The following is a 15,156-nucleotide window of genomic DNA, read 5'->3' as shown; positions in this document are numbered from 1 at the left end:
CTGTATAATCATAAGGAATTTGATTTAGGTCATACCTGAATGGTCTACTGGTTTTCCCTACTTTCTTTAGTTTAAGTCTGAATTTGGCAAAAAGCGATGTTTAAATAATATTCTGTTAAAATCCTCACTACAACCTAGATAATATTTCCCCAGTTTACAGATGTGGAACTTGATGCTGACAGAATGGTTTGCTAATGAGTGCTGGGGAAAAGGGAGCCCTAGAACTCCTTCAGCCTTCCTAAATCCACGCCATCCTGTTGCCCTTGAAGACTAGTTCCATGTCTCCTAGTAATGCGTCGTAAGAAGTCAGGTGCTGCTGCTGCTGCTGCTGCTGCTGCTGCTGCTGCTGCGTCGCTTCAGTCGTGTCCGACTCTGTGCGACCCCATAGATGGCAGCCCACCAGGCTCCCCCGTCCCTGGGATTCTCCAGGCAAGAACACTCGAGTGGGTTGCCATTTCCTTCTCTAATGCATTAAAGTGAAAAAGGAAAGTGAAGTTGCTCAGTCGTGGCCGGCTCTTAGCGACCCCATGGACTACAGCCTGCCAGGCTCCTCCGTCCATGGGATTTTCCAGGCAAGATTACTGGCCTGGGTTGCCATTGGAAGAAGTCAGCAGAAAGCACTACATGCGGACTTCGCCACCTGACCCACACTTGCCCTAATCCCCTGCAATCGATGAAGGCGGCGAGCAGCTAAGGAGCGCCGAGGTGGTCGATCGGCCCGTGAGCTTGCCGTGCGCGTGCCCGAGGCGGTAATACCGCCACGCAAGGACGTGTGCGCCGTCGCCATAGCGACTGCCCCTGGCAACGGCGAAGCCCAGCAGGCCGCGGGCGAGCTAGCGGCTGGGGCTGTCCGCGCCTCTCTTCGCCGTTCATCCGCCTGCTCTCTCCGTCGTTCGCTCTTGCTGCCCACCCTCCCCGGTCCTCCTCTCCGGAGTCATGGCTGGCGTGCCCGGGGACGTGCGGAAGCTCTTCATTTTCGCCACTACTCGGAACTACTTCGGGCTGGTGTCGGAATCCTGGGACCACGCGCTTCTGGGCAACGGCCCCGAAATCAACAACTTTTTGGACGACGGGAACCAGATGCTCCTCAGAGTGCAGCGATCCGACTCCGGCATCGCCTTCTCCAACGTGGTATGCCTGCCTGCATCCCCGCCCCGGCCTGCCTTTCTGTCCCGGGCTCAGCCAGACGGATGCCGGGTCCCTGGGAGCGTCCTGACTTGGGTCCTCCTCCAGGGCCCGTGGCTGTCCCTTCCGGACGAGCTGCGCGGGCCCCTCGCTTCACTTCGTTTCCAAGCTTGCATCCCGCCTGGCCGGAGGAAGCTCCCAGTCCGCTCACCAGCAGAGAACAATAACAGTCTTTCTAGTTTTTTTTTTTTTTTTTTTAAAATAATACATTTACGTTATAACTAAAAACACTAAATTTATCTTATTTATTTAAACTTTTTTTTTCTTTCTCCCTTTTGAGGTTCTTTGGGGGCAAATTCTAGTGTATCTTTTTTTTTTTTTTTTAAATATATATTCTGAGTTTAAATGTACTCCAGGGAAAGAATAGTTAGGAATTAAAGTCTTTGTTTAAATTCTTTTTTGTTGTACAACATGTGATGTATTGACATTAATATTTATTTCATTGCTGCTGCTTCTGGCAGGATTATTTAAGAAATGGGTGTACCTGCAACCAGCAGATAAACACGCATAGGCACTCAGAGTAATGCAGAGAAACAATTGCCTCACGTGTTAAAGGGGCTCAGTAAATGGATGAAAGTTAACAAATAATAGTCATATTTTTAAACCTCTTCCTCTGGTGTTCATCCATATCCCTAGGTCTAGCAGAGTATTTGATACACAGCAAACATTGAATGCATTTTTGTAGGATGATTGAATTATTCACCCTGTTATGAATCTTTAGTCTTGGATTTGACTCAATTCTATTCAATCACTGTATTTCCAACTCACTATATATAAGGCACTTTCCTTGGTTTAGTAAGTTTACAAAGATGTAAAAAGCATGGATAATCATAGTTGACAACTGTAGTCCGCCAGGCTTCTCTGTGCATGGAATTCTCCAGGCAAGAATACTGGAAGGGGCTGCCATTCCCTTCTCCAGTGGATCTTCCCAACCCAGGGATCAAACCTGTGCATTGCAGGCAGATTCTTTACTGTCTGAGCCACCAGGAGCTCCGATAAGTTAGTATTATATAATTCACAATAAGGCCCCCTGCTTCTGCCTTCTGGAGCTTCACTCTGGATGATCTAGAATGACATATACTCAACAAATGATAAAATCAAGCACACTGCTGTAAATGCCTCTGAAAGTTTCAGTTCAGTTCAGTCACTCAGTCGTGTCCGACCATTTGCGACCCCATGGACTGCAGCACGCCAGGCTTGCTTGTCTATCACCAACTCCTGGAGCCTGCTCAAACTCATGTCCATCCAGTTGGTGATGCCATCTAACCAACTCATCCTCTGTCGTCCCCTTCTTCTCCTGCCTTCAGTCTTTCCCTGCATCAGGGTCTTTTCCAGTGAGTCAGTTCTTCGCATCAGGTGGCCAAAGTATTGGAGTTTCAGCTTCAGCATCAGTCCTTCCAATGAATATTCAGGACTGATTTCCTTTAGGATCTGAAAGTTTAGATAGAGTGTAATGGGAAAACAAGATGAGGGGTTTGGATTTGTAAAACATATATCTTGGGTTGGGTAATGAAAATTGAGTCTATAACTTTTTTACTTAAATACTTAAGCTAGTAGAGCCCAACAGTGTATTTTATATACAGTCATACATCACAGTACAGATACTTAGTCATATTTGAAAATGTTTTTCTGTATCTTAAGTTGTACTTTAGATGTCTGAGAGTCAGCATGATTTAACAAATTAACAAATATTAAGTCACCCACTATGGTCTGGCATTGTCCTGGGTGCTAGGGATAAAGCCATGAATATGTCAGTTTATCTTCAAGGAGTAACATTCGAATGGACAAAAATAGGTTAAACACATCCACACAGATGGGGCTTCCCTTGTGGCTCAGCTGGTAAAGAATCCGCCTGCAATATGAGAGACCTGGGTTCGATTGCTGGGTTGGGAAGATCCCTGGAGAAGGGAAAGGCTACCCACTCCAGTATTCTGGCCTGGAGAATTCCATGGACAAGTCCATGGGGTTGCAAAGAGTCGGACACGACTGAGCGACTTTCACTTCACTTCACTTCATCCACACAGATATGTAATGTAACATAATGTTAGGTATTGATACGTGCTGCCAGTAAAAATAGAGTAATCTTAAAGTAGTGATTGGGGTGGGGTGAGGAACTGCATTAAAATAGGGAAGGAGGGAATGCTTGTTTGGATTGGAGCCCTTTGAAATGAGATTTGAATGTGAATTAGTTGTAGGCAGATTTAGAGAGGGGCTTCCCTGGTGGCTCAGAGGATAAAGAATCCGTCCCCAATGCTGGAGACCTGGGTTCAATCCCTGGGTTGAGAAGATCCCCTGGAGGAGGGCATGGCAACCCACTCTAGTATCCTTGCCCAGAGAATCTCCATGGACAGAGGAGCCTGGAGGGCTATAGTCCATGGGGTTGCAAAGATTCCAACATGACTTGAGCTGGATCTCATCTTGGTTTCAGGGGGCTGGGAAAAAAAAAAAAATTACACAGTCATTGCTGAAGTTTAATGAATAACCAAAGAGTGGAAGTTTAAAATATGGACTGAGCATTTTGGACCTTATCCACCATTTAGGTTGAAATACCAAGTTGTTGGTAGTTTTAAGCAAGAGAGATAGAAGCTGGCGCATTTTTTTTTTTTTCCTATAATGGGCCAGATAACAAATATTTTGGGCTTGGGTAGATTGTAAGGTCTCTGTCACAACTTGGCCATTGCCGTGAGAAAGCAACCTAGACAATATGTGAATGACTGAGTGTGACTGCATTCAGCTTCATTTATGGACACTGAAGCTTGAATTTCATATCTTGGAATATTATTCTTTTGATTTTTTTTAAATGTAGAAATAATTTTGAGCTTGTGAACTGTACAAAACAGGCAGAAGGTTGTAGTCTGCTGATCCCTGATGGATCCCAGAAGGTGACAGAGACATTTTGCAACCTCAGAAAAGAAATTATACCTTGCTTGCATGCTAAGTGCTTCAGTCATGTCCATTGACACTATGGACGGTAGCCTCCAGGCTCCTCTGTCCATGGGATTCTTAGTGGGTTGCCATTTCCTTCTCCAGGGGATCTTCCTGACCCAGGGATCGATCACATCTCTTATGTCTCCTGCATTAGCAATCAGGTTCTTTAACATTAGCACCACCTAGAAAGCCCAATGTATACCTTAGTAATTATCAGATTACTAAGTAAGTTAAGAGTAGATAGCAGTTGCTGATGATAGGGAAACTGGAAGATTAGGCTAGGAGTGCTGATTCTTTACTCAGGGAAGGATGAATAGCTGTAGCCACCTTACCTTTTGCTTTAACTCTGACTTTGGTTAAGGCAAAGCTCATTGTCCTGATGCCCCACAGCACTTTGGCCAGTGACATAGTTACTGTTTTCAAAGTATGATATTAAAATATGTATTTTGTGAATATTCTTTCTTCACATAGGTGGAAGTAGAAAAGTTCAAGTGTATGGTTTATTTAATTACTAGGAAATGAATTTTTCAAATTACTTATCTGCAGTCTGAAGTTCTCACTTGCTTGTAATGGGAATAAAATGATCATACTATATAGAACTCTAATGGGTGAAAATGAGAGTCTGAGAAAAGCAGTAATGCCAGGTAAATGACTGGTCCTTCCTAGTGGCTAAACAGATACAATGATTAGGATAAAAATAGCACAGAAGCTCACTCATCTTTAGTGTGTTTCTTCACGCACAGCAGTGAACTTGTTTGATTTTTTATTTTTATTTTTACTTTATTTTACTTTACAATACTGTATAGGTTTTGCCATACATTGACATGAATCCAGCACAGGTGTATATGCGTTCCCAAACATGAACCCTCCTCCCACCTCCCTCCCCATAACATCTCTCTGGGTCATCACCATGCACCAGCCCCAAGCATGCTGTATCCTGCATCGGACATAGACTGGCGATTCGATTCTTATATGATAGTATACGTGTTACAATGCCAAGACAGCAAAAAAGACACAGATGTGTATAACGGACTTTTGGACTCTGAGGGAGAGGGAGAGGGTGGGATGATTTGGGAGAATGGCATTTTTTTTTTTTTTTACAGCATAGACTTCTCTTCCTGGAAAAAGAAATGAGAACAATTTTGTGAATATGTGTATAATGCAAAAACTTCGTTTGGGCAGTATAGTTTACAGCTAATGAACTAGTTGCTGTAAAGTGGCCTATTTTAAGCATGATTGGGTTAGTGAATTCCAGTTTAGCTCAGACAGTTTTAATTTTAAATAATCTAGGTGTATGACAATTTAGTAATAGAGTTTGATGCTCAAATACTTTATGCAAAAAACATTGGTTCAAGTAAAGATGATTTTAGGCGATAGACAACCTTTTTTTTTTTTTTTTTTGGTTTTTAGGTTGTCTGTTTATATAGAACTTAGTTTTGCGTAAGAGGGTAGTTGGGCTTCCCAGGTGGCATTAGTGGTAAAGAACCCACCTGCCAGTGCAGGAGATGTGAGAGATGTGGATTAGATCCCCGGGTCAGGAAGATGCCCTGGAGGAGGGCATGGCAACCCACTCCAGTATTCTTGCTTGGAGAATTGCGTGGATAGAGGAACCTGGCAGGTTGCAGTTCATAGGGTCCCAAAGAGTTGGACATGACTGAAGTGACTTAATATGCACGCAAGAGGGCAATACACGTCCTTGTTACGGAGTTTCTGGAGTAGGGTGGAAAATTATACTATTCACCAGTATGTACCTGGGCACACAGTTTTGATTTGTAGTATTAATGAATCTGGCTGGAGTGGAGTAGTTAGCAGTGTATGTCAACAATATTTTTGTAGTGCTTTTGTTAATAATCACTTATCAATTACCAAAGTAGCTTTATGATACAATCACCTATAAGTGGGGATACAATTTTCAAACCCAGGTTTTCTTACAGAGCAAAGACAGACTGATTATAATATACTATAATTATTTCTAAAGTATACTTTTACCAAGGGATAAAATTATAGATACAGCATTTTAGGATAATATTTTCAAATATTAACTTTATGAAAATAACATTAAAAATCATTTGTTTATCACTTTAGATTGATTTTGCTGACACAAAAGATAAAGTGCTGGTGTTTTTCAAGCTGCGACCCGAAGTAATTACTGATCAAAATCTACATAATAATATTCTTGTTTCATCTATGTTAGAATCACCTATTAATTCCCTTTACCAAGCTGTTCGGCAAGTATTTGCACCAATGTTACTAAAGGTGAGTAAATTAAAGTAGCTTGCATGATTGTTGATTTTAGCCTAAGTCTTTGGATAAATGCTTTCATACACACAAATATAAATATTTATTGGTAATGTTAGTATTTTAGTTTATAAATTAAAATATATTTTTTAATTAAAAAAATAATGTAAGCTTTGTTGACAAATAGAGAAATTGGAAAAAGATGTAAAATGCAATCTACATCCATTCTTAAATTGTGATAGTAAATGACCTTTATAAAGTTTTAACTGTTGAAAGGACTTCTATCCCTCTCTTAAGAGATGGAGGTAGTGCCAGGCTTTGAGTGAAACTGGTATATTTGGACTTAGTTTTTGACAAGGTTTTAGGAAGCCTGTTTGGCAAGATATTGATCATCATGTGCTCTTGTCTGATTTTATTTAGGATCAGGAATGGAGCAGAAACTTTGATCCCAAACTTCAGAACCTTTTGAGTGAACTAGAAGCTGGTTTGGGTGTAGTTCTACGAAGATCAGATACTAACTTATCAAAACTGAAATTTAAGGAAGATGACACACGAGGTATTTAGCCATAATTTTATCAAAGAAAGTCAAAACTGTTGCCTTATTAGTACATAGTAAATTAATATACTTTTTCAAATATTTCTTTGCACCTTTGGATCGTCTTTGAGCTTGAGCTGATTTTAAATGAATAGATTTATGTATGGATATGGAGAAGGGGAAAGTGTAATCTTTTTTAATGTGCAGTTTATGGAAATAATATGGTTGATTCTCATTGTTTTCAGTAGTTCTGTTTTATTAGGTCACGGTGAACACTGAGTTAGCAAATACTGAAACATTGTGCCTAGGACCCTGTGAGCCTCTGGTCATAACATTTTCACCAGCTGCTCAACATACAACTTATTTTAGGTGTGTTTTTTAGACACATTATTTAATATATATTGTTGATGAATTATCATTGAGCTCGTGGGCAACAGCACTGTAGCTCATGCCTGTGTGAAGTTCATCTCACAGAACCGCGTTCTCTTTGAGGCGCCTCACAGTGCTCTAGTGCTAGGGACAAGAGACAGCACTGTTGTGCTCGGGGTCAATTTAAATAGCAAAACCACCCACAAAAAGCAGAAAATGTGAAACTATGACACTACATAGACTATGAAAAACACATTTATTTACAGTAGGAGATAGAAAAAAGACAAGCAGTGTTGCTTTGTTCAACCTTCAGTTCAGTTCAGTCGCTCAGTCGTGTCCGACTCTGTGACCCCATGAACCGCAGCATGCCTGGCCTCCCTGTCCATCACCAACTCCCGGAGTTCACTCAGACTCACGCCCATCGAGTCAGTGATGCCATCCAGCCATCTCATCCTCTGTCCCCTTCTCCTGCCCCCCAATCCCTCCCAGCATCAGACACTTTCCATTGAGTCAACTCTTCACATGAGGTGGCCAAAGTACTGGAGTTTCAGCTTTAGCATCATTCTTTCCAGAGAACACCCAGGGCTGATCTCCTTCAGAATGGACTGGTTGGATCTCCTTGCAGTCCAAGCAACCTTAGCTGGAAACATAGGTGTTGGGCAACTAAAATTTCTCACAGCTCTGTGTGTCTGCAAATGACCATGAGTGCTCTGAGAGTAGTGACTTTGGATACATATAAATGTTAATGAGTAGGTGACTTCATAAATACAGAATCTGTGAGTAATGAGGATTGATACTAATTGTATATTTGCAAAGATAATAAACCAGTGACTGTTATTTTAAAATTATTTTTTTCTGAAGCTGATTATAATTTTGTGGCCATAGATAAATTATTTCCTAAGAACAAATAAGATGAAATTCATGACATACAGAAATCATTGGTTTAAAATATTAGATGTAGTTTTATACTCTGCTTGAATAGTAAAATAAATCCTTTCTAAATCCTTTCAGAATCTCATACAACCAGAAAGATTAATGAATTTATTTCCAGCACGTGATTAAGCAACTAGAGATTGTCCATTTCATTAGGAAACTTAAATGCAAATTTGAAAGAAAAGTGTTTTAATTAAAACTGTTTTAAAACTGTTTTAATTTATTTTTTCTTCCAGTTTTATTGAGATATGATTGACATACAGCAGTGTAAAAGTTTAAGGTGTATAGTATAACGATTTGACATAAAATACATCAAACAATGATTATCACATAAGTTTAGTGAATATCCATCACCTCATATGGATACAAAATTAAAGGAACAGGAAAAAATCTTTCTTGTGATGAGAGCTGTTAGGATTTACTTGCTATCTTATCTCTTTCATGTATAACATATCAGTGCTGTTTAATATTTATCATGTTATAGCTTCCTTGGTGGCTCATTGGTATAGAATCTACCTGCCAGTGCAGGAGACATGGGTTCTATCCCTGGTCTGGGAACATATCTTGGAGAATGAAATAGTAACCCACTTCTGTATTCTATCGGGATTCCCTGGTGGCTCAGAGGTTAAAGCATCTGCCTGTAATGCAGGAGTCCTGGGTTCGATCCCTGGGTCGGGAAGATCCCCTGGAAAAGGAAATGGCAACCCACTCCAGTATTCTTGCCTGGAGAATCCCATGGACGCAGGAGCCTGGTGGGCTACAGTCCACAGGGTCACAAAGAGTCGGACACGACTGAGCGACTTCACTTCTGTATTCTTGCCAGGAGAACCTCGTGGACAGAGGATCCTGAGGACTGTAGTCCATGAGTTTGCAAACAGTTAGACATGACTGAGTGACTGAACCACAACAACATTGCATCCCTACTAATTTATCTTTTGAAATTTGTACCTCTTAACCACCTTCATTCAATTCACTATGATGAGTGTAGTTATAATATGTTACCATGGAAAGATATTGCATATTTCTTAACTATATTCCCTACAGGGTACATTTGATACCAGTGGCTCATTTATTTTGTAACTGACGGCTACAAAGCTTAGGTTTCTCCAGGAACTTGTAGTTGAAGCCAGGCATGGCGGGTGGGCACTGGTAAGCACATGGTGGCCCTATAGCTTGTGCCTCACTCTGGCCATGAGCTGGTGGCACCAACTCTTTATAACTCTGCTTTTGTTTTATTGTTCATTTGTTTTGTTTCTTAGGTTCCACATATAAGTGAGATTATTCAGTATTTGTCTTTCACTGCCTGACTTACTTAGCATGATGCCATCTACGCATATACATGTTATCACAAATGGCAAGATTTTGTTCTCTTTTATGACTAAGTAATAATATTCCGTTGTATATATGTACTACATCATCTTTTTCTATTCATCTGTTTATAGGCATGTAGCTTGCTTCTGTATCTTGGATATTGTAAATACTGCTGCAGTGAACATAGGAGAACATAAATCTTTTTTAATTAGTGTTTTTGTTTTTTTCATATAAATGCCCAGAAGTGTAATTGCTGGATCATATGATAGTTCTAGTTTTAATTTTTTGAGCAATCTCCATGCTGCTTTCCATAATGGCTGCTCTACTTTCCCTTCCATTTTTCATGTGCCTGTTGGCCATCTGCTTCTTTTCTTTGGAAAAATGTTTATTCAGATTCTCTGGCTATTTAAAAAAGTTTTAATAACAAAGCAATGTTATTTTTTGATATAGAATTATATGAATTTTTTGTTTATTATGAATATTAACCCCGCTTCCCCACCTTACTGGGTTTCCCTAGTGGCTCAGACTATAAAGAATCTGCCTGCAGTGTAGGAGACCTGGGTTTGATCTCTGGGTCAGGAAGATGCCTTAGAGAAGGGAATGGCTACGACTCCAGTATTCCTGCCTGGAGAATTCCATGGAGGAGCCTGGCAGGCTACAGTCCATGGTGTTGCCAGTATCTTGTGGTTTTACCAGATTCATTGATGAGATCTAATTTTTTTTCCTTTTGTGGCATTGTGAGGATTACCTATGTACAGTATTGTGCAAACTATGACATTTGAGCTTCTTTCTTTCCAATTTGCATTCCTTTTATTTCTTTTTCTTGTCTGATTGCTGTGGCTAGGACTTCCAATACTATGTTGAATAAAAGTGGATGAGAGTGGCCATCCTTGTCTTGTTTCTGATATTAGAGGAGATGCTTTCAGCTTTTCTCCCTTAAGTATGATGTTAGCTGTGGGCTTATCACATATGACCTTGATTATGTTCCCTCTATACCCCACTTTGTTGTTGAGAGTTTTTAATCATCAATGGACTCTTACTTTTGTCAAAAGTTTTTCTGTATTTATTGAGGTGATCTTGTGGTTTTTATTCTTCAGTTTGTTAATGTGGTATCACATTGATTGGTTTTTGGATATTGAATCATCCACATCTCTAGGATAAATCCCACTTGACTGGTGTATGGTCCTTTTAATGTATTGTTGAGTTTGGTATGCTCATATTTTGTTGAGGATTTTTGTGCTCATATTTATTGTGATACTGACCTTTAATTTTCCTTTTTTGTGATTCTTTGTCTGGTTTTGATTTTAGGGAGATGCTGGCGCTGGAAAATGAGTATGGAAGGATGCCTTCCTCTGTAGTTTTTTGGAATAATTTGAGAATGATAGGTGTTAACTTTTCTCTGCAATATTTGTTAGACTTCACCAAACCATGTGATGTGTGAAGCCATCTAGTCCTGGACTGTAGTACTTGGGAGTTGTTTTTTACTGATCCAGTTTCATTACTGGTAGTTGTTCTCATATTTTTCTATTTCTTCCTGATTCATTCTTGGGAAATTGTACATTTCTAGGAATTTGTCCTTTTCTTCTAGGCTGTCCATTTTATTGGTGTATACTTGTTTTTAATAGTATCTTATGACTCTTTGAATTCTTGCAGTGTCAGTTCCTTTTTTGTTTCTGATTTTATTGATTTTGGCCCTCTGTCCTTTTTTCTTGATGAGTCTGGCAAAGTTTATCAATGATGTTTATATTTTTTTAAAGAACCAGCTCTTAGTTTCATTGATCTTTCTATTACTTTTTAGTTCCTGTTTCATTTATTTCTGCTTTGATCTTTATGACTTCTTTCCTTCTGCTAACTTTTGGCTTTATTTATTCTTTTTTTCTAGTTACTTTAGGTGTAAAGTTAGGTTGTTTGAGATTTTTGTTGTTTTGTGGAATAGGCTGTATCACTATAAACTTCCCTCTTAGAACTGCTTTTGCTCCATCATGTAGATTTTAGATTGTTGTGTTTTTATTTTCATTTTTCTTCAGGTATTAAAAATTTTTTTTGCTATGATCCATTGCTTGTTTATAGCATGTTGTGTAGCCTCTACTTGTTTGTGATTGTTTTTTTGCAATTTTTTCCCTGCTAGTTGATTACTTGTCTCAGAGCATTGTAGTCAGAAAAGATGCTTGATCTGATTTCAGGTTTTAAAATTTGCTGAGTTTTGTTTCTGTGGCCTAGCATGGGATTTGTCCTAGAGAATGTACCATATATATTTGAAATAAATGTATATTTTGCTGCTTGTGGGTGTAATGTCCTATATATATATCTATAAGTTTATTTGGTCTAATGTGTTGTTTAAGGCCATTGTTTCCTTATTCATTTTCTGTCTGAATAAGATGTCCATTGATGTAAGTGGGAGGTTAAAGTTCCCTACTATGAATTTATTATTGTCAGGTTTTCCCTTTATGTCTTAATATTTCTTTATGTATTAGACGTTCCTATGTTGGTTGGATATATACTTACGTTGTGTTATATCTTCTTGGATTGATCACTAATCATTATGTAATGTCCTTCTTTATCATTTGTGACAGTCTTTATTTTTTTTTATTTGACATGTGTTGCTTTCTTGATTTCTATTTACTTTGAATACTTTTTCCTATCCCCTTTCAGTCTCAGTGTGACTTTAGATCCAAAGCAAGTCTCCAGGAGGCAACATATATATGGGTTTTGTTTTCATATCCATTCAGTCATTTTTAAAGTACTTATTGATAAGTGTGTACTGATTGCCATTTTGTTAATTGCTTAGGGGTTGTTTTGTTGTTTGTTTTTGTTCATAGAAATTGTAAAATTCATTTTCTGTACTTTGTGAATAATACAGAAATGTGCGAAATCAGCAAATGAAGCCAATTACTTTCTGGCTTTTCATTTTTAATTGTTTCCTTCTTTTTCCTAGTTTTTTTGGGATAATTGACATGTAGCATTATGTAAGTTTCAGGTATATAATATAATAATTTGACTTGCATGCAGCATGAAGTGGTTGTCACAGTAAGTTTAGTGAACATCCATTATGTTGTAGATACAAAGTTAAACAAAGAGTTTCCCTTATGATAAGAAACCTTAGGATATATTCTTTTTAGAACTTTCACATATAACATAAAGCAGCACTATTTACAATATTGTACATTATATCTTTAGTACTTATTTAATCTTACAACTAGTAGTTTGTACCTTTTGAGCAGCTTCATCCACTTCCCCCCTCCTCCTTCCCCACCTCTGGTAACCAACAGTCTAATCTCTTTTTCTATTAGTTTATTTGTTTGTGATATTTTGAAGTTATAATTGACTTATAATAATATATTAGTTCCTGGTATACAAAATATAGTATTTCATTTTTTCTTTACATTTCAAAATGATAACCATGATAATAGTTGATATTTCTTATTTTTCCCTTTCACTTTTCAGGTATTCTTACACCAAGTGATGAGTTCCAGTTTTGGATAGAACAAGCTCATCGTGGAAGTAAACAGATTACCAAAGAAAGAGCCAGTTATTTTAAAGAATTATTTGAAACAATTGCAAGAGTATGTGATTCATATATAGTTATATATCAGGTTTTGATAGAAATACCGTAGCATTCAATTTTTTATTAGCTTTATCTCTGTTTTAAAATCATTATTTGATGGCTTTGGACAAAATATATTCTTCAGATGTAGCAGAGTTTACTTAAGATATGTGATTAAAATGAGTACAACTTAGAAGTCCAAACTTCTGAAAAGTTAAATTCTAATCACTAGAAAGTATTTTTTGCAAAAATATAATTACTTTTGCTGTCTCACATACAGGGTTATCATTACCATCTTTCTAAAGGTTCGATACAGGTTACAGGATGCTTGGGGCTGGTGCACTGGGATGACCCAGAGAGATGATATGGGGAGGGAGGTGGGAGGGGGATTCAGGGTTGGGAACTCATGTACACCTGTGGTGGATTCATGTCAATGTATGGCAAAACCAATACAGTATTGTAAAGTAAAAAAGAATATATATATATATATAAAATTACTTTTATGCAGGTATATAGAAAAAAATGAGAAGCCCAATATTAAGAGGTTTGTCCATGTGGAGATAATATGTTCTTTTGGAAAGTTGTTCACTTTTTTCATATTAGCAGTTTGGAGGAATCTGAAATATAAAAAGTCTTAGTTTGATACTTTATTAGATTATTGATTATTATTTATTGATTATTCCTTGATATATCTATGGAGAGGTTAAATAAGTGACCATTTTGTTTTACAAAAATCTATTCTTTTCAAAATATTTAGTAATTTTTTAATTCATTCTAAGTATTATTTCATTATTGCCATTTGAATGAAGTGTTTGAAGTGGTTTAAAGCTTTTTCTGTGGCAGTGATGAAATTTAGAATAATATACCATGTACTAGATTTGTACTGTTGGTAACATTATGCAACCCAGGAAATGAATGAATAAGAATAAATGAAGTGAAAAAGGTAGTGTATAAATAGTGTTAAATAAACACTCTCTATTGGATAAATAAAAGAAATGAATCCAAATTTAGAGGAAAGTAGGCCAAGGGTAAAAATAAGTTTATAGGGTTTATGCAATTCTTATTTTTTCTTCTTGCTTTTATGGAATTTATGTTTGTGAAGGATCAGATAGGGTATTTGCATAAAGAAGTTATATAGCATCTGATAGAAGAAGAGGAGAAAATAATGGCAGATATTAGAATTGTAGCACTTCTGGCAACATTTTGTTAATATTGCCCTCGGTGCAAATACGATTATGTTTAAAAATGAATGCATTTCGGTTTTAGGAATTTTATAACTTGGATGGTCTGTCCTTATTGGAAGTGGTTGACTTGGTGGAGACAACTCGGGATGTTGTAGATGATGTGTGGAGACAAACAGAACATGATCCTTATCCTGAATCACGAATGTTACATCTCTTAGATATTATAGGTACTAGTAAAGAAATACACTTGTGAAATTTTGGAAGCTTGCCTTATTTTATTTTCTATTTTTTCCTTTAAGTCCTCTGAAATGCTCCTTAATAGAGTAATTGTTGCTTAAAGTGACTCTTAGAGCAAATTACATAGGATTATTTAAGTAGATATTGGTACATAGTTAATTTAAATCATAGTGTCAATTTCTTTGATAATCAAATTAACATAGATTTTTTTATGTATGTAAAAAATGCATGTATTAGTTTAGACTTTATTTTTAACCAACTGAAAAGTTTATACTGGATTATGTGTCAATAAAAAAAATATAAGTTTTGACTTAGAATATACCTTTCTCATTATTCTAAGGAGCTATCAGACAAGTACATAAAAGGACATTTATTACAGCATTGTTTGTAAAATGAGAGTAGAAACAAATAGCAGTGTCGTATCCATACTGTGCGACTGAGGCCTTTAAAAAATTCTGTGTATATTTCTGCACTTCAAAGATATACGTGATATAATGAAAGATGCAAATATATAAATACATGTGTGCATGTGTGTTTTAAAAAATATTTGTTATTAACAGTGCTTGTCTAAAGGTGTGGATGTGGTATTTCATAGATTGTTGACTTGTTAATTTATATATCATTTTAATTTAATAAAAAGCATGTATTCCATAGTTATTTGCTAAAAAGATATGTTCATTAAACGTTCGTTT

General features: G+C 37.5%; 1 protein-coding gene across 2 annotated transcripts in view; it reads left to right on the top strand.

Moving 5' to 3' along the window:
- The first annotated feature begins 816 nt into the window (after positions 1-816).
- Positions 817-15,156, top strand: part of DYNC2H1 (dynein cytoplasmic 2 heavy chain 1) — a 388,746-nt gene continuing 374,406 nt past the window's right edge. For both annotated transcript variants that reach the window (XM_060399635.1, XM_004015967.6), the window contains exons 1-5: positions 817-1,131; positions 6,199-6,369; positions 6,772-6,907; positions 12,944-13,062; positions 14,310-14,454. In XM_060399635.1, coding sequence (XP_060255618.1) covers positions 937-1,131; positions 6,199-6,369; positions 6,772-6,907; positions 12,944-13,062; positions 14,310-14,454 — 766 coding nt within the window. In that variant the 5' untranslated portion in view covers positions 817-936. The remainder of the gene's footprint in view (positions 1,132-6,198; positions 6,370-6,771; positions 6,908-12,943; positions 13,063-14,309; positions 14,455-15,156) is intronic.

Source organism: Ovis aries, chromosome 15 (genome assembly GCF_016772045.2).
Source record: "Ovis aries strain OAR_USU_Benz2616 breed Rambouillet chromosome 15, ARS-UI_Ramb_v3.0, whole genome shotgun sequence".
In the NCBI taxonomy this organism is placed as follows: Eukaryota; Metazoa; Chordata; class Mammalia; order Artiodactyla; family Bovidae; genus Ovis; species Ovis aries.
Note: the sequence above shows the minus strand (reverse complement) of the source record. Positions and strands in the feature narration are given on the sequence as shown.